We start from the raw sequence: 16,974 nt of genomic DNA, 5'->3' as shown, positions 1-16,974 counted from the left end.
GATCCCAGCTGCAAGCCCTGAAACTCGCCCTGACCAAGGAGCTGGCCATCATCCAGGGGCCTCCGGGGACAGGTGAGTCGGGCATCCCATCCTCCGAGGAAGAGGCGTCTGTTGCAGGAAGTGGGGTTGGGAGGGGGAGCCTTTTGCTGCAGAGGAGTTCCAGGATCTCTCCTGGGCCCGAAACCGTATGTATTTATCACATTTACGTCCCTTGATAGCGGGGTCCCATATAAACTTCGACACACGTCTGAAAGATAACACGCACACGTTGGCAGAGTCAGCAAAAGCAGAGCTGTGGTGGTTTGTAGCATCTTTATTTACGGCAAAGAAATAAAAGCAACAGTTGTGTGAGCAGCTTCCTCACATATCCTCTCTGTTGGAGACAGAAAGAACAAAGCAGTTTATCAGCCTGACTTCCATTCGCACATTCATAATAAATGAAATCATTCGGTCTTGTGACCCTTTGCAATAGCAACTGTGAAAAATACTGACAATTTCCTCCAAGGAGCTCAGGGTGCAACATGCAGAATTCTCCTTCCTGCTTTATCCGCACTCCAACCCTGTGAGGTAGGCTAGGCCCAGAGGCACACTAAGTGAACTGCAAGGCTGACTTAGGGATTTGAACCCCGTTCTCTCCCAGGTCCTTGTCTGATGCTCCTAACCACTGTACCACCATGCCTCTCCAGATGGAGGCTCAGATTTCTGCCTGAAACTGGGGTGGGTGTGAAGTGGAGCCGGCTGGCCGGCTGGATCCTGACACCCCACAAGGCCCACTTTTCTAACCCCCCCCCCACTCTGGCATCAGGTGTCTTCCTTTGCCTCATGGGGTTTGAACCCGAGCCAAGCCCGGAGGGTGCTGCTTGCCTGCAGATCCTGCTTGGAATGGCAGTGAATTGGCTGTGGCATGGGGGATGCGGCTTGTGCCCCCCCCCCACAGCTGCTAGCCTTTTCTTGGTGGTGGGGGGAAGGGCTGCGGCTGCAGGGGGGTTGGCAGACAGAGCTTCCTGCTTTGACGGGGCTTTTCCCACAGGGAAGACCTACGTTGGGCTGAAGATCATGGAAGTCCTGCTGAAAAACAAGGCTGCCCGTGGAGAGACCCCCATCCTCGTGGTCTGCTACACCAACCATGCCCTGGACCAGTTCCTGGAAGGTGGGGGGTCTGCCTGCCCTGGGCAGCAGCACCTTGGCCGGGTGGGGAAGGGGGAGAGAGAGAGGAGAGAATAGAGATTGGCAGAACTGGAAGGGACCCTCAAGGGTCATCCAGTCCAATCCTCTGCATTGCAGGAATTACTGAGACGCCTTTGCGGGGGGAGGGTCGCTGTACGGGTGGCTGCCCATTGTCCTGGCAGTGGCGGGAGGGTGTGGGGCCCCTGCTTAGATACCCCACCTTGACTTTTGCGTCTCCCACCCCCCAGGAATCCAGGCGTTCCAGCCAACGGGCATCGTGCGAGTTGGCGGCAGGAGCAACAGTGAGAAGTTGAAGCCGTTCACCCTGCAGCAGCTGCGGGGCAGAAGCGACTTCTGGAGAGGCCTGCCTGGCCACCTCCGGTGGTCCTACAGTGACGTACGTGCGAGGGAGGGGGGAGGGGGCTGGTTTGGAGGGTGTCATTCATGGGGGGGGGGGTTGCTTGGACTTTGCCCAGGAGAACAGCCAGATCAGCAAAGCACAGGGAAATGGAGGGACCCCCAAGAGTCATCTAGTCAACCCCTGCAACGCAGAAATTGCAGCGCAGGAACTCCTCCCGTATGGCCACCCAGCCTCTGTTTAAATACCTCCAAGGAAGGAGAGACTGCCCCCCTTCTGGGGGAGTCTGTTACACAGCCGGACATCTCTTCACCTTGGATGTTCAGGCCACAGCCAGAGCTGAGGGCTGCTTTGTCACTGGAGCGCAGCACCTGTGGAACTGCTGCCTTGGTGCTGAAAGGGAGCTCCACGCTGCCTCCCCAGACCAGGGCCAGAGCTGGAGGTTGGGCGGAGCAGAGGGACAGAGCAGGGCGCCCTTGGGGGGAGAGCAGTTGGAGGTGCCAGCAGAGGAAGGGCGGGAGCGGAGCTGCCCGGCCGGGCGCCCCCAGCTGTCCTCTGCTGGGTCTTGATCCCTTGCTGGGCTTTGTCCGCTGGAGAGGCTGACCTGGCCTCTTTTTCCCGAGGGCAGATCACCTGTGAGATGCGGGAGGCCGAGCTCGAACTCAACCGAGGGGCGGCTCAGCTGGAGTGCGGGCTGCACGGGATTCTGCACGAGAAGCACCTGCGGAGCTGCATCTCCAGCCGGCACTGGGCGAGCCTCGTGAGGGGCCTGGTAAGGAGCAGGAGGGATGCGCCGGGGGGGGGGGGGCATCAGAAGGCAGCCGCGCAAGAAGACACCCCACCAGGATCTCTCCGTCTTAGGGACCAAGTGCCCCTGGGAAAGCAGAGGGGGAGCCCCCCAACTCCTCAAGGGCTTCTCCAGCCCTTCAGCTGGAAGCAACAGAGCAGGGGCCAAAGTCTTGGGCGAGAGTGGGAGCTGCTTTGGCTGCTCTGACAAGGAGGAATTCCTCCCTTGGGGGGGGCTGATGGGTACTCCAGTCATGGAAGAAACCATCCTATTTATTTATTTATTTCATGAAATCGATAGATGCACCTGCTTGAAATTTGAGAGAGAGAGAGAGAGAGAGAGAGAGAGGGAGAGTGTGTGTGTGTGTGTGTGTGTGTGTGTGTGTGTGTGTGTTTATATACAAAGAAACAATCCATAAAAATTCAGAATGTTGAAAGTTTCTAACCATCGAGGTTAGGCTTGTCTAAAAAGGAAGTTTTCAGCAGGCACCAAAAAGAGCAAAGTGGCAGCATCTGCTTGACGTCAAGGGGCAGGGAGTTCCCAAGGGCAGGTGCTGCCACACTAAACCGTCAGCACCCATGAAAGACTCATCGCCCTGGAGGGAGATTTCCCCAGAAGAACCTCCTGCTGCAGAGAGACCTCCTGGCTCTCTGGGAGCACGAGGCCGTTGCAAGGGTTCCCCGCCTGCCCCCGCCCCTCTCGTGGCCCCCGGCTCCTGCTTGCCTTCCTGTCTTGGGGTCCCTGGGACTGTGGCACCCGCCCACCGCTGAGCCCGTCTGAGCTGCTCCTTCTTGCTCCAGGAAGAGGACTGGATGGATCCAAAGCACTCTCTGATACTGGAGTGGCTGGGACTTGGCGCCACGCCGGTTGAAAACACGGCCGATCCAGGATGGCCAGAAAATGCAGGTAAGGGGCTTTCCTTTGGGCAGCTTCTGGGTGGGACAAGGATGAGGTGGCGAGTTCGAGACACGAAAGGAGCCTGGGGCCTTCCCACTCTCTGCCGCCACCTACCAGTCTCGTTGTGGCCCTTCAGGCATTGAGGAAGACCAGGAGGCGGAGGAAGGCCCACAGGCAGAGCCAGAGCTGCTGCAGGTCGTGGAGGAGGCAGACTTGATTCAGCGCGAGCGGCTGCTGGACCACGATGAGGACGGGCGGCTGCGGAGGAGGAAACCCCCCAGGCACAACCTGGACGACTTGTTTCTGGCCATGCGGTTGGATGATGAGGAGAAGGGGGAGCAGAGAGCCCCACATGGGGCAGAAAACGCTGGGTTTCAGGTATTGGGGGGGGGGACACACAGTGCGTTGCATTGGAGGGGGTGAAAGCTCTGTTGTCGCTGCCCCTGAGGTGGGCAGGACAGGGGTTGCCCCGGCCTCCTCCTCACCTGCCCACTTGGGGTTCTCTCTGCAGCTGCAGCCGGGCCGGAAGAAGAAGATGAAGCGACAAGCAAAGGCGGAACTGAAAAAATGGCAGGCGATGACCAAAGAGGAGGCCGAGGCCGTCCTGGATGTGTGGCAGCTGAATCTCAGCTCCCGCTGGAAGCTCTACAGGTAATTTCTGCTGCAGGGGCCTCTGGCGCCCATGCCCACCCCCCTACACCTCCTCTGCTTAAAAACCTCCAAGGATGGAGAGTCTACAACCTCTCAAGGAGCCCATTCCAATGTCGAACAGCTCTTATGCTCAGAAAGTTATTCCTGAAGTTGAGCCAGAGTCTCATTTCTTGCAACTTGAAGCCACAGGTTCAAGTCCTACCCACCGGAGCAGCAGAAAATAAGCTTGCTCCCTCTTCTCAGTCCTTGAGATATTTGAAGACAGGTCTCATATCTCCTTTCAGCCTCCTCTGTTCCACGCCAAACATCCCCAGTTCCTCATAAGGCTTGGTTTACTGACCCTGGATCATCCTTTTAAAATTGTGGTGCCCAGAATTGGACACAGCATTCCAGGTGTGGTCCGACCAAGGCAGCATAGAGTGGGACTATGACTTCCCTTGATCTGGACACTCGACTTCTGTGGATTCACATTTTTTGCTGCTCCATCACACAGTTGGCTCGTGTTCAGCTTGTGATCCTTTTCACACGTGCCACTAGTAAGCCAGGTGTCCCCCCTCCTATGTTGGTGCCCCTGGTTCTTTCTGCCTAAGGGCAGAACCTGATCTTTGTGCCGCACAGGTACTGGTTGCAGAAGCACCAAGCTGAGATCCAGCGCGAGATGCTGCAGCACAAAGAGAAGTACCAGGCGGCGGCCGACAGGCTGGCTGAGCTTCGCCAGCACCAGGACCTCTGTGTCTTCAGGACAGCCCAGATCGTGGGCATGACGACCACAGGTGAGGAGGAGGCTGTGCAGCAAGCTGCCCCACACACCCTGGGGAGCCCACCTGTGACGGGGGGGGGAGAGAAGAGGAGCCTCTCTCACCTGCTCCCTTGCCCAGCTGCAACACAACACGCCTGCAGGGCTGCCCGTGGGCCTTGCTCTTGGTAGTTGCTGCCGTTGCCCTCACACTTCCTCCAATTGGAGGCAGAAGCCTGGCAGCCTGGCTTGGAGGCAGAGGGGGCAGAGATCAGGGCGTCCCCTCACCCCCCCCCCCCCGTCTCACCCCAGGAGCCGCTCGGTACCGCCAGGTCCTGCAGCAGGTGGCCCCTCGCGTGGTCATTGTGGAAGAGGCGGCCGAAGTCCTTGAGGCCCACGTCATCACCACGCTGAGCAGGGCCTGCCAGCACCTCATCCTCATTGGAGACCACCAGCAGGTAGGTGGGTGGGTGGGCCAGATGAAGAAGAAGAAGAAGAAGAGTTTGGATTTGATATCCCGCCTTTCACTCCCTTTAAGGAGTCTCAAAGCGGCTAACATTCTCCTTTCCCTTCCTCCCCCACCCCACGGCTCCATCTTCCTTCTTTCCTTGCAGCTGCGCCCCAGTGCCAACGTCTACGACCTGGCCAGGAACTTCCACCTGGAGGTGTCTCTCTTTGAGCGGCTGGTGAAGGTCGGCCTTCCCTTCGTCCGCCTCGCTTTCCAGGTGAGGCACAAGCAGGCCCCCCCCCCGGCCCCCTCCCCTCGCTCTCTCTGTGGAGGCTGCTGGATCAGGCCAAAGGGGGCTCAGCCGGTCCAGTGGCCTCTTCTTCGAGAGGCCCAGCAGATCTCCAAAGGGAAACCCATCTGGGTGCAAGAGCACTGGCTCCCCTGGGGGGGGGGGCGGTTTCCAGCAGCTGGGATTGGGAAGCATTGACAGCCTCCAAATGGGGGTTTCTCTCTTTCACGCACAAGCGAGGAAAGAGGGGAGAAGAGCCCCTGGCTACTCTCCTCTAGGGTGGGCGGCCCAGAGGCAGCCAGACATGGTTCCCCCCTCAGACCTTGAAGCAGAGAAGGGCGGTGGCCGCCTGAGGCAGCCCCTCTTTTCGTGAGGGCGGTTGCCTTCCCCCCTCCATCACCTCTGCCTCGGCTTGCCCTTTTGCAGCACCGCATGAGGCCAGAGATCGCCCAGCTGCTCACCCCTCACATCTACCAGGACCTGGAGAACCATCCCTCGGTGCTCCGCTACGAGAACATCAAGGTGAGCATCTCTCCCCTCCCCTCGCCTCCGCCTGGCTGGCTGGCAGCCTTTGGCCCGGAGACTCTGCCTTGCCAGCTCAGCAGCCTCCTCTCCTCCTCTCTGCTCAGGGCGTCTCCTCCAACCTTTTCTTCGTGGAGCACAGCTTCCTCGAGCAGGAGATCCAGGAGGGCCGCAGCCACCAGAACCAGCATGAGGCCCAGTTTGTGGTGGAGCTGTGCCGCTACCTGCTGCGCCAGGGCTACCAGCCCTCCCAGATCAGCATCCTCACCACCTACACGGGGCAGCTCTTTTGCCTGCGCCGCTTGCTGCCGGCCAAGGACTTCCAGGGCATCAAGGTCCACGTGGTGGACAAGTACCAGGGGGAGGAGAACGACATCATCCTGCTCTCCCTGGTGCGCAGCAACCTGGCGGGGCGGGTGGGCTTCCTGCAGATCCCCAACCGCATCTGCGTGGCCCTTTCCCGCGCCAAAAAGGGCCTCTACTGTGTGGGCAACATGGGCATGCTCAGCCAGGTGCCCCTCTGGAGCAGGATCCTGCACACTCTGCGCGAGAAGGGCCACGTGGGCCGGGCGCTGCGCCTGGCCTGCCAGAACCACCCGCAGACCAAGACAGACGTGGTGCAGGCAGAGGACTTCCGCCAGGTGCCCGAGGGGGGCTGCAGCGTCCCTTGTGACACCCGCCTGGGCTGCGGCCACGTCTGCCCCCGGGCGTGCCACCCCTATGACCCGCAGCACAAGGAGCTCCGCTGCTTGAAGCCCTGCCAGAAGGTGCTGTGCGACAACAGGCACCGCTGCCCCCAGCTGTGCTGTGAGCCCTGCGGGAAGTGCCAGGTGAAGGTGCCCAAGACGGTGCCCAGGTGCGGCCACCAGCAACAGGTCCCCTGCTCTATGGCCGCCGAGGATTTCTGCTGCAAGGAGCCCTGCGGGAAAACCCTGGAGTGCGGGCATGCCTGCCGGCTCACCTGCGGCCAGCAGTGCGAGAGGCGCTGCCCAGAGCTGGTCCTGGCGACGCTGCCATGTGGGCACAGCCAAGAGGTGCCATGTTCAGCAGCGTCAGAGATGGCATACGGGCTTCCCATCCACTGCAAGACGAAGTGTGACAGCGTCCTGGAGTGTGGGCATCGTTGCCCAGGCTCGTGCCACGCTTGCTTTGGGGGCCGCTTCCACCAGCCGTGCCGGAGCCCCTGCAAGCGCCCGCTGGTTTGCGGCCACCAGTGTCGCCAGCCCTGCACCAGGGACTGCCCCCCGTGCCGCCAGCCCTGCCAGAACCGCTGCGTCCATAGCCGCTGCCCCAAGCAGTGTGGGGCGCCCTGCTCGCCCTGCATGGAGCCCTGCGAGTGGCGCTGCCAGCACCACCAGTGCAGGCGCCTGTGCTCTGAGCCCTGTGACCGGCCACGCTGCGACGTGCCCTGCCCCAAGCACCTCCCTTGCGGGCACCCTTGTGCCGGGCTGTGTGGGGAGCCCTGCCCGCAGAAGTGCCTGACCTGTGACGCGGAGGAGCTGACGCAGATCTTCTTTGGCTGCGAGGATGAGCCGGACGCCCGCTTTGTGCAGCTGGAGGACTGTGGGCACATCTTCAGTGCGCTGGGCCTCGACTGCTACATGGATGGCGACGAGGAGGAAGAGGAAGGGGCTGTCCGGCTGAAGGTGTGCCCCAGCTGCCAGACGCCCGTCCGGAAGAGCCTGCGCTACGGCACGCTGGTGAAGAGGAGCCTGGCAGAGGTGGAGGTGGTGAAGGGGCGCATGCAGGGCAGCTCGGCAGAGATCGCCTCGGGTGCCCTCCAGCTGATGAGGGCACTCCAGCAGGAGACCACCCTGAGGCGCCGCCTGACCAGGCAGCACAAGCAGCTGAGGGAGAGGCTGGAGGACGACTCCCTCTCCGCCAGCACCCTGGGGCTGGTGGAGACCCTCTTTGGCTTCTACGCGCAGGTGGCAGGCTTGATGGCCAATGTAGGAAAGTTGGCGCAGCAGGAGCAGGAGGGCGTGAGGAGGCGCCTGGCGGAGGTGGCCGGCTGGCTAGACCAGCCCCGCGACAGCTTCAGCGGGCAGCAGGTGTCTGAGCTGCGCACCGAGCTGCGGCGGATGACCTACCTGGTGGAGCTCCTGGCAAGGTGCAGCACCGCTGGGGAGAAGGCCAGCCGGGCCCCCGGCACAGCGGAGCTGGTCAGCGCGGCCCGGAAGGTCCTGGAGGGGCCTGGCAGGTTCACCCCCGAGGCCGAGAGAGAGGCGAAGGCCAAGCTGAAGGAGCTGGAGGCCGCCCTGCCCACCGTCGCCGGGCTGGGCATCTCCGAGGAGGAAAGGAAGCAGATTGTGGCGGCCGTCAGCGGAGCTACCCGCGGGCACTGGTTCAAGTGCCGCAACGGGCACTTCTACGTCATTGGCGAGTGCGGGGGGGCCATGGAGACGACCCGCTGCCCAGAATGCCGGGAGACCATTGGGGGCGAGCACCACACGCTGGAGTCCAGCAACCGGCTCGCCCCTGAGATGGACGGGGCAACCCACGCTGCCTGGTCCGAGGAGGCCAACCGCTTTAACGTGAATAATTACCTGCGCTAGGAGGCCGGCCCCCCTCACGGGAGCTGCTTTCCATAAAATATTTTAATATTTTTATCACGTATTCATATTTTTTACCACGTTTGGGCACCCTATCATGGTGGACTTGGTTCAATGAAAAAGTTGCAGAGCTTTTAACATGACAGCAGTGGGTGAGATGAAGCAAACAGGAAGGTGAGCAGGTAAAGGCAACTCAGGTATCTGCTCTTTGCTGTCTCTCCTCACCTGCCCTGCAGCTCCAGGAGCCACCACCTGCTTCCCGCCTGCTCTGTCTTTTCCAAAGAAGCAAGATGACAAGTGTCAAAGTGCTTTTACAATCAAGTAGTATATCGCTTTTGTGAAACAGATAATGACCCTGGGTTGTCGGAGGGGCTGAGACTGGGCAGCGAAGGGCCCCACTCTCTGCTCATGGCGCCCCTGTCCTGACAACACTCTGCCTGCCAGATTTTACTGTTGCAAATAAATTTGTCATAGCGGATCCCCCCTTGTGCTTCTGAGTGTCTTTTCTGTGGGATGACGGCACCCTTCTGTGGGGGCCAGCAAAGGGCTTGTGTCCTGGACGATGCCAAAGGTCCCCTCTGGGTCGGGCTGGAGCTGCTCCTGGGAGGGTGCCTGTGCCCGTGGGGCTCTCCCGGCAGGGAGGTTTGCTCCTGGAGCCCCCATGAAGAATGCCCTGTAGCTGGAGAGGGGCAAGACAGGGCTGTGGCCACAAGGGCCTTTCGCCAGCTTCACCTGCTGTGATAGCTACGGCCATAACTGGGTCAGGATTGCTTGCCCCCTCTAGGCCATTGCCTGGTAAACTTGAGGCGGGATTACTGCAATGGGTTCTCTGCAGTGCAGCCCTTGGGAGGGCGCAGGATTCAGGGGACAAAACCAGCAGCATGCGACATCTCTGCTAAATAATGCATCTGTGATGGCTGCTCACATGCTGCTGTGTCCTGACTCTTGCGGATATGCAAAGCTTGAGCAACTCAGACTTCATCACAGATCTGGGGGGGAGAGCTGTTCACTGTGGTGTCTCTGGACCACTGCTGGGAAACTCCCAAGAGAGATGCAGCAGGCACCCTCCCTTTGCACTTCCAGGCATCTCTCAAAGGCACTTTTTGTGCCACTGTTTATTTACTATGTATTTCGATTAGCCAGTTACCTATATTTTGGTTTTTGAAATGGTGTTTTATGTTTTAACACTGTATCAGGGAGCACCCCACAGTCACCTAACCTTGACTCCCTTAGGTTCAGGTTGGGGTCACACACAAGAGACTTCAGCCAGGAGATGGAAGCAAAAAAGCAGCCAGAAAAGCCGATCAATGGGTTACATCCGTATTCCAAAGTTTCCCATAATACAAAAAAATGTGTGGTCTCAGGTAGAACCTGAGATCCAGGCATGCCCCTGTCAATTACAGTACAAAGGAAAGCATTTACAGTTTCCAGATCCCCGAGTCAAGTCAAATACACCCCTTTGTCTTGATGGAGCTTCATCCCACTATGGGGCAGGTAGGCAATGTGATTGAGATGGTTATCTGTCTGACATTCTTAGGGCAGGATTTTACCAGTCATGACTCCTGCGGATGTGACTGTACATCTCGGGGATTATGGTGGGCTCTCTCACCCTTCCCCAATACCTCACTTCCCTGGGTCATAAATACCATTGGAACTGAGAAGATTGATGCAACGAGTGATTTCTTGTGAATTTCTAAAGCTTTCCCATTGAGCCAGTACATAGAAACATTTATCCGTGAATTGCTACATTTGGTATTGACACTTCCCGTGTTTTCCTCTGTTGGAGACCTAGGGCTCGGCAGGGAGTCGCGGGCCCCTGAGCTGAGCTCCCCTTGCAAGATGCGATCCCTTTGCAGAGATGCTGCTGTTATTTTCTCTTGACGCGAGGGCTGGAAGGCAGGGAAATAAATGCCTGTGTGTGAGTGAATGGCTTGGTGATGTGCAGCGGAGACTCTCTTATCTTTGCCTGGAGGTGTGGAGAGGCAAGGCTCGGGGGGGGGGGAGTCTCTCACCCCCCTTCCAATTTCCCGGGAACAACATGGCGCACCATCCTGATAATAAGGCAGGGCAGCCTAGCAATACTCTCGCAGGCACAGAAGGGTAGAGCTGGGCGGGACCCCGCTCGGCAACGCGGGGATCCCGAGGAAGGAGCCGCGCCGCGAAGGGCTCTGCTCGGCCGGGCGCACGTGGAGGCGGCTGCGCATGCGCCCCTCCCTCCCGCAACTGCGAAGAGGCTTCCGGAAGTGGAGCCGCTCGGCGTCGAGGGTTGCGGTGGCGAGGCTTCTTCACCCACAGCTCCGGTTCCCTGCCGCGGGTTGTAGGAGCCGCCATGTGCGGGGCAGGAGCGAGGGGTCGGCTTCCAGGAAAGGCCGGCTTGGCTCCATCGCGTGGCTCAGGGAGAACATTCATTTATTAATATTATCATTATTCTTATACATACATGCATGCATACCCCCAGCCACTCTGGGCGGCTTCCAACAAACTATAAAAAATACAGTGAACCCTCAGACATTCCCAACTCCCCTGACTTTTCAGAGCGCGGGGAAGCGAGGCTGGGGCGGCATCACTCCGGGGCGAGGCTGCCAGGACCCAGCCTTCCCCGCTTCCCTCCCTCGGCGCCCAAGGTCCCTCGCAAGAGCCACGATCCTCGCCAGGCGGGCTGCGTTAAGCGAGGGGCAGCCTCGACCCGTTGCCTGCCTGCCTGCCTGCCTGCCGCTCAGCCTCCCCGCCTGGCGGGCGCCGGGGAGCCGGAAGTGGGGCGGCGCCTGCTCCTCTCGGGCGCGGCCTGCTGGGCGATGGCGGCGTCTCCCGGGTCTCGGGCGGCGCTGCGGCGGGTGCGGGAGGCGCTGAGCGCGGCGCTGGGCGAGCTGCGAGGTGCGCGCGGGCTCCGGGGCGGGCGGGGGGCGGGGGCGGGGCGGGCGGCGCTCTGCAGGCGCTCAGAGGCACGCTTCTCTTGCAGGCGGCGAGAGCCGGGAGGGCGCCGGAGGCTTCGAGGCCGGGCGCTTCTGGGAGGCCCTCGGTAGGTGCCGCCTTCGCGGAGGCCCCTCGGGGCGGGCGGGGGGCGGGCGAGGCTGCAGGGACCCCCCCGGGATGGGCTGCCCCCCTTGGCCGGGGGGGCCTTTCCCCGCGACCCCCCCCCCCGCCTCACCCTCCCGCCCTTCTCCGCAGAGGAAGCCTTCCAGGCCGCCTCGCAGGAAGCCACCAAGCTGAGCCTGGCCTTCGCGAGACCCCCGCCGCCTTCCCTCCAGGTGGGTGAGGGGCTTCCCGGAGCCCCCGTCCCTCTTCCCCCCCCCCCATCCTGGCCATTTCTCACGCGGCCGGGGGGGGGAGGGTTCAGTGACATAGGAAGGGGGTGCGGGGGGTGCAGGCCGCCCCGGTGTCATCACTAAGGGGGGTGTGACAAAATGGAATGGGGCTAGGGGAGTCTGAATTAACCTGACAGTTAAAAATGCCACAAGGAATATATGACGATGATGATGATGATGCCGAAGAGAACAACACTCTCTATTCCTGGAATCAATCAAGAGCAAAGGTGTGGCAGGGGGGGGGCACTGGGTGCCCAAGCCATGTGCCTCTCCTGGGGGTGACTTGGTGGCTCGGGCACCTGCAGGCGCCACGCTGCCCCAAACGGCAGCTGAGGGGCGGTGGTGGCCAGGCTCCATGCAGCGGCCCTGCCCCAGCTCACCCCACCCAGTGGGTGGCTTGCCCTGCCCCTGGGCAGAGGGCGCCTCCAACGCTCCAGGCACCTGAGCAGCTGGCGAGGCCGCGGGGGGGGGGGGTCCTTCTCCTCTCATTTGATCCATTCTTTGCTTTAATTTCACAGGCTTCCAATAATTCTCCCTCAATGCTCCCAGATCTCTCCTCTCCCCTCCCCCATCCTGCCCAGCCTAGTTGTCTGAGCCCAGGGCGTTTTTTGCGGGGTGGGGGTGGCCCGCTGCCTTGTGAGCCAGGTAACCTTTGGGTGCTGTCCCCTTGCAGGAGCAGGAGAGCCTGGCGGAAGGGGTGCAAAGCGCTGTCCTGGCAGCCGCCTCCGTGTATTACCAGCTCCCCAAGGGCCAAGGTGAGCAAGATGGGGCCCCGCGAGGCAGGGACAAGGGGGTTCTCTGGGGGGCAGCGTGTGAGGAGCAGGCCGGGGGGCAGGCACTAGGTTGGGCTCCTGCACCTTGTGCTGGCGAGAAAAGAAGAGTCCGAGAATTGTAGCGTTGGAAGGGGCCCCCAATAGCAGGGGAGGCGTCTTCGCTTCTCTGAAGGGCTGCCCCATGTAAGAGGAAGCCTGCTGGTTTTCTCCGGCTCTGGAGAACAGGACCCAAAGCAGTGGGTTCAGTTTACAAGAAAGGAGATTCCGACTCAGCATTCAGAAGACCTCTCTGACAGGAAGAGCTGTTGGGCAGTGGAGCCGTCTCCCATAGAATCGTAGAGTTGGAAGGGACCCTGAGGGTCATCCAGTCCAACCCCCTGCAGCTGTCCCTTACGGGGATCGAACCTGCCACCTCGGCCTTATCAGCACCAGGCAGCTGAGCTATCCAGCTCAGACTCGCCTTCCTTGGAGGCTGTGAAGCAGAGATGGATGTCGTGGGTTCTGTAGCCGAGATTCCTGCATGGCAGGGGGTTGGACTGGATGACCCTCAAGGTCCCTTCCAACCAGAAGCCTGAGGTTCTATACGAGGTCTTGGGGGGGGGGCTGCCTGCAGCCTGTGTGCGTGAGTGCCAAGGAGGCAGGGCAGCGGTGATGGGGCTCTCTTTGCCCCCTGCAGGGACCACCCTGCGCAGAGCAGTGCGCGATGCCACGGTGCAGGTGGTGGAGGGGATGATTCAGCTGATCGAGGTCATCCTTCGGACCCCCCTGCAGAGGTGAGCTGCTGCTGCTGCTTCCCGCCCTCACCTTCCCAGGGAATGCTGGGGGGAGGCAGGAGGTGCAGGACGTCTCTCCCCAGAGAGTGGGGCAGCCTCCTCTGCCGCCCCCGTGGGCCTTGCCGCAAAAGTGGAGGCCCCCCTGGGCCTGGGGCCCCCTCCTGACGCTTCTCCGCTCTCCCTTGCAGCCTCTCGCAGGAGCAGCTTGTCTCGACGGGAGGCGTCTGGGAGGCCTGCAGCCGAGTTTTCAGGATGCCTCGAGGTGAGTCAGGGGCCACCCCAGGGCAGCCTGGGGGCAGGGCGGGGCAGGGCGAGGGACGCCACCCCTGGCGCTGCCATTGCTGCTTCCCCTTCTTGCCTTGCTCCTCCTCCCTTTCTTCTCTCCCCACAGATAACCAGGCGGCTGTGACCCTGGCCATTACCCAGGCGCTGGGGATTGTCAATGACGCACTGGAGGAGATGAAGCAGGTGCGCAGGGGGGGGGGCTGTCGGGGGGGGGGCTGTCCGCCGGCTTCACTTGCAAGAGAGCAGGGGGTATCACCATCCCTATTCTGCAACTGGAAAGCCTCTAAGTTTGAAGCGTCAGACCAATGGGTTTAAGCACAACATTTAGGTATCCTGAAATTGCATTTGCCTTTTCAGACGCTGCGTCACACGGTGGGCTCAGGTCAGAATGCAGATTGCCGGAATGTAAAGTCTTCTGAAATTGGGGTGGGGGTGTTTGTTCAGGGGCAGTAAATGGGCTCATGCCTTTCACGAAAGCCATATTGACCCTTGACGGAGCACCTCATTCTTTCCTGTTACTGGGCCCAGATAGTAAAATCTGCCTGTTTCTTAATTTTTATTTTGGCAAAAGTCCAAGCCCTCCCCCCCCATAATGCAGCCTGCTCAGCCCATACTTAAACCTGGCACTGTTCCCCCCCCTCTGGATGTGCCAGTCTCCCCTCTGCCTCTTCTGCTGTGTGGCTTCTGGGGGCAGATAAGGGCATTTGGCCGCCCCACGCAGGCTAGAGGCCGCCTCTCGGGATAAGGGCTCCTGCCTTGCCTGGGCTGCCCTGATAGAGCCCCCACCCCTGGGCTCCGCCCCTCTGCTCTGGGCTCTTAATAGCTTATGCAGCCGCCATGAAAAACTGGCTTGGCTTTCCTGTAAATCTGCTCTACTGAGATAGGAAGGGTTGCCAGAGGGAGCCTTTGGCCTAATAGACGTTTGGGGGTTTTTACATTTCGTTAATTGGCAAAATAAACCAAAGATAAGGAGCATACAGAAATACTCAGCAAGTTGAAAGCAGCATGAGGTTGGGCGTTAGCACTGAACTTGTTATTCCAGAATAACAGGTTTATGGGAGAAAGGGGTAAACTGCTTTATATGTGTTATTTTATAATAACTTGGCTTGATCATAGCTACTACAGTCCAAATTTTCTCAACCCATTCAGATACAGAAGGAGATATAATAGCTAAAAGTTGGGGGGAGCATAATTAAGCAGCAGGTACAAGGTGTAACACTGTTCCTTGATCTAGTAGGGTTTTGACTGGATTCCCTCTTGCGCTGCAGACCTGGGAGTCCCCAGATGCGCTGTGGTTGCCCCCCACTTCCCTTAGCGCCCCCCCCCGCCTGCATTGGGAGCTGCCAGGGGGCTGGACTAGATGACACCTGGAGTCCCTTCCAACTCCACAATCCTATCAGTCTTATTTCCTCCCTCCTTGCTTGTAATGCCCAACTGGGGAGGTTAGCAACTTGGTGGCCCCCCTGGTATTCCCGTGACTGGGACGGTGGATGCCCACCCCCTTCCCTGCCTGGGGGGGGGGGCGGGATGAGAGTGTGACTGGCATGTCCCTTTCGCTCAGGCGCAGACTGAAGGTGGAGACCCGTACAGTGATGTCCTGGAGGATGAGGACTTGGGCTCGCGGGCAAACAGGGACACTTACTGGTCAGCGGCTGACCGGCAGCTGCTTGGCCCCTGCCTGGGGCTGGTGAAGGCCGCCAAGATTTGCCTGAAGAGGGTCCAGGGGGCCGTCAGAGGCCGCGGAAGGACCGACAAGGCTGAGCAGGTGGCTCAGTTAGATGACCTGGCCGACATTGCAGGAGACGTCAGCCCCAGGTGAGGCAGCCGGGGGAGCCTTGGGGGGATTGCTGTGGCCTAGGGGGTGGGCCAGGGCAGCAAGACCAGTCCCAACGCCCTCCCTGCAGGGTTGCTCCACTCTGTCCTTGGAAAGCCCCCCCCCCGAGGGTTGCATGAGCCTGAGGAAGGGGGCGCCCGGGAGCCTTGCAGCCGAGTCCAGTGCATGCTGTGCTCCCTCAGGCTGCTTCTCTTTTGGGTTGGGGGCTGGGGGGGGCAGGAAACAGCAAGGCACCCTCCCCTGACCCCTCCTCCCTTCCTGTTTTATTCTGCAGTGTGGACGAGTTGGTGCTGAGCACCTACCCCCCTGTGAACCAGCTGGCTCTGCGGCTGAATGTGAGTTGCCCATTTGGGACGATGAAGCTTTTTAGGGGAAGCCTCTGGTCCTCGGCAGCTTTTGGGAGATCCTATTTGCCCACTTCAGCCCATGAGGGTGGGGGGCCTGGGACCCCCAAGATGGCCTGCGGGAGAGAAGACTGTGCAAGCGGAGAGTTGCCCCTGGGGCTGAGGGGCCTCTCCTGCCCCCTGGAAAAGGGGGTGCTTGATGCCCCGTGGCAGATCGCCCTTCCCTTCCTCCTCTCCCAAGCTGGCCTCCCCTTCCCTTCCCTGCCCTCGGCAAAGGCAGCCGTGGTCTCTCTTGCACAGAAATGGAGGAAGCTGCCGCTGAACCAAGGGCGGCCCACGCTGTCTGGCCAGGGAGTCTCTGCGGTTTGAGGCCAGAGGGCCTCTTCCCCAGCCCTACGTGGAGGTGCTGCTGGCAGATTGACCTGGTCCTCCTCCCTGAGTTGGGACAGCCCTTCCCTCTGTTCAGGGGTGAAAGGTCAAGGCTGTGTCCGAGGGGCCGTACGGCGCCAGCCAGGGAGTGCCAAAGGGAGAAGCCCTTTTAAGAAGGCCTCACACTTGCCTGCTGGACCTTGTGGCCAGCGGACGAGAAACCACCTGCTCCTGTTGGACTGTTGGTTTTCCTAGAAAAGGTGAAATTCCAGGAGCAGCGGCTCTGGGCTTGACGTCTTGTTTCTTTCTAGGCTGCAAAGTTGGCGTCTGTGCTAAAGAAGATGTTGGAACTGACCAGGTGAGCAGGGCAGCCTCTCCTCTGTCTCTGCCACTTCCGCCTGGGGGGTGGGCAGAGGGGCACAGCTGGTGGGGAAACGGTTTCCGTCTTAAAGACATAGCCAGCCTTTTGCTGCAGCACAATCGCCCTCGATGCTGGGACTGGGGGCCTTGTCAGGGTGGCCCCCCATTGCTCACCTGCATCTCTCTCTTTCCTCCCTCCCCAGCGCCAGCTTTGTCTGCCCTCCGTCGGAAGAGAACTGGGTGCAGTTCCTGGCCGGGGCAGTTGACCACAACATGGACAAAATCAAAGAGCTCACCCAAGGGCTCCTTTGATGGGACCCCCTGTGCGAGGGGTGCCGGACCCATGGGTGCCTTCTGTGGCTGCCTGCAGAAGAGGGAGGAGGCAGGACTCCTGCGGGACCCCATAGCTGCTGCCCCTGTGCTCTGGGGTGGGCAATAAAGTCCCCCCTGTGCTTGTGCTGGCCAGGCTCCTGCGCTAGAGAAAGTCTTGTGTGCTCCTCATCATTTATAGCGCCTCACCCATG

At 60.4% G+C, this 16,974-nt stretch overlaps 2 protein-coding genes across 3 annotated transcripts in view; both read left to right on the top strand.

The window, feature by feature from the left end:
* Positions 1-8,885, top strand: part of ZNFX1 (zinc finger NFX1-type containing 1) — a gene marked incomplete at its 5' end in the record, with an annotated part of 10,498 nt that extends 1,613 nt beyond the window's left edge. The window contains 12 exons of the mRNA XM_081008482.1: positions 9-72; positions 1,031-1,150; positions 1,416-1,564; positions 2,154-2,297; positions 3,113-3,218; positions 3,346-3,587; positions 3,721-3,860; positions 4,479-4,633; positions 4,909-5,054; positions 5,211-5,321; positions 5,760-5,855; positions 5,963-8,885. Coding sequence (XP_080864608.1) covers positions 9-72; positions 1,031-1,150; positions 1,416-1,564; positions 2,154-2,297; positions 3,113-3,218; positions 3,346-3,587; positions 3,721-3,860; positions 4,479-4,633; positions 4,909-5,054; positions 5,211-5,321; positions 5,760-5,855; positions 5,963-8,410 — 3,921 coding nt within the window. The 3' untranslated portion in view covers positions 8,411-8,885. The remainder of the gene's footprint in view (positions 1-8; positions 73-1,030; positions 1,151-1,415; positions 1,565-2,153; positions 2,298-3,112; positions 3,219-3,345; positions 3,588-3,720; positions 3,861-4,478; positions 4,634-4,908; positions 5,055-5,210; positions 5,322-5,759; positions 5,856-5,962) is intronic.
* A 2,290-nt stretch (positions 8,886-11,175) lies between these two features.
* On the top strand, positions 11,176-16,934 carry CCNDBP1 (cyclin D1 binding protein 1). 2 transcript variants are annotated; one of them, XM_081011501.1, is made up of 11 exons: positions 11,176-11,281; positions 11,367-11,426; positions 11,576-11,655; positions 12,386-12,467; positions 13,162-13,258; positions 13,447-13,520; positions 13,650-13,726; positions 15,105-15,358; positions 15,652-15,712; positions 16,402-16,448; positions 16,654-16,934. In XM_081011501.1, the coding sequence occupies exons 1-11, from the start codon at positions 11,203-11,205 to the stop codon at positions 16,760-16,762; spliced, it is 1,020 nt and encodes a 339-aa protein (XP_080867627.1). In that variant the 5' UTR covers positions 11,176-11,202; the 3' UTR covers positions 16,763-16,934. The 2 variants fall into 2 exon arrangements, with proteins under 2 accessions (XP_080867627.1, XP_080867628.1); XM_081011502.1 differs by lacking the exon at positions 11,367-11,426.
* The last annotated feature ends 40 nt before the right edge of the window (positions 16,935-16,974 follow it).

The sequence above is a fragment of the Podarcis pityusensis genome, assembly GCF_964106645.2.
Source record: "Podarcis pityusensis genome assembly, chromosome: 6".
NCBI lineage: Eukaryota > Metazoa > Chordata > Lepidosauria > Squamata > Lacertidae > Podarcis > Podarcis pityusensis.
This window is presented reverse-complemented; position numbering and strand designations above follow the sequence as displayed.

What these genes read in the sequence shown, in the direction of transcription:
- CCNDBP1 (XM_081011501.1), top strand. Translation starts at nt 11,203, where the DNA reads ATGGCGGCGTCTCCCGGGTCTCGGGCGGCGCTGCGGCGGGTGCGGGAG. An exon ending in AGTTTTCAGGATGCCTCGAG is followed by an intron (nt 13,521 to 13,649) that starts GTGAGTCAGGGG and finishes CTCTCCCCACAG; the next exon opens with ATAACCAGGCGGCTGTGACC. An exon ending in GCAGGAGACGTCAGCCCCAG is followed by an intron (nt 15,359 to 15,651) that starts GTGAGGCAGCCG and finishes TTTATTCTGCAG; the next exon opens with TGTGGACGAGTTGGTGCTGA.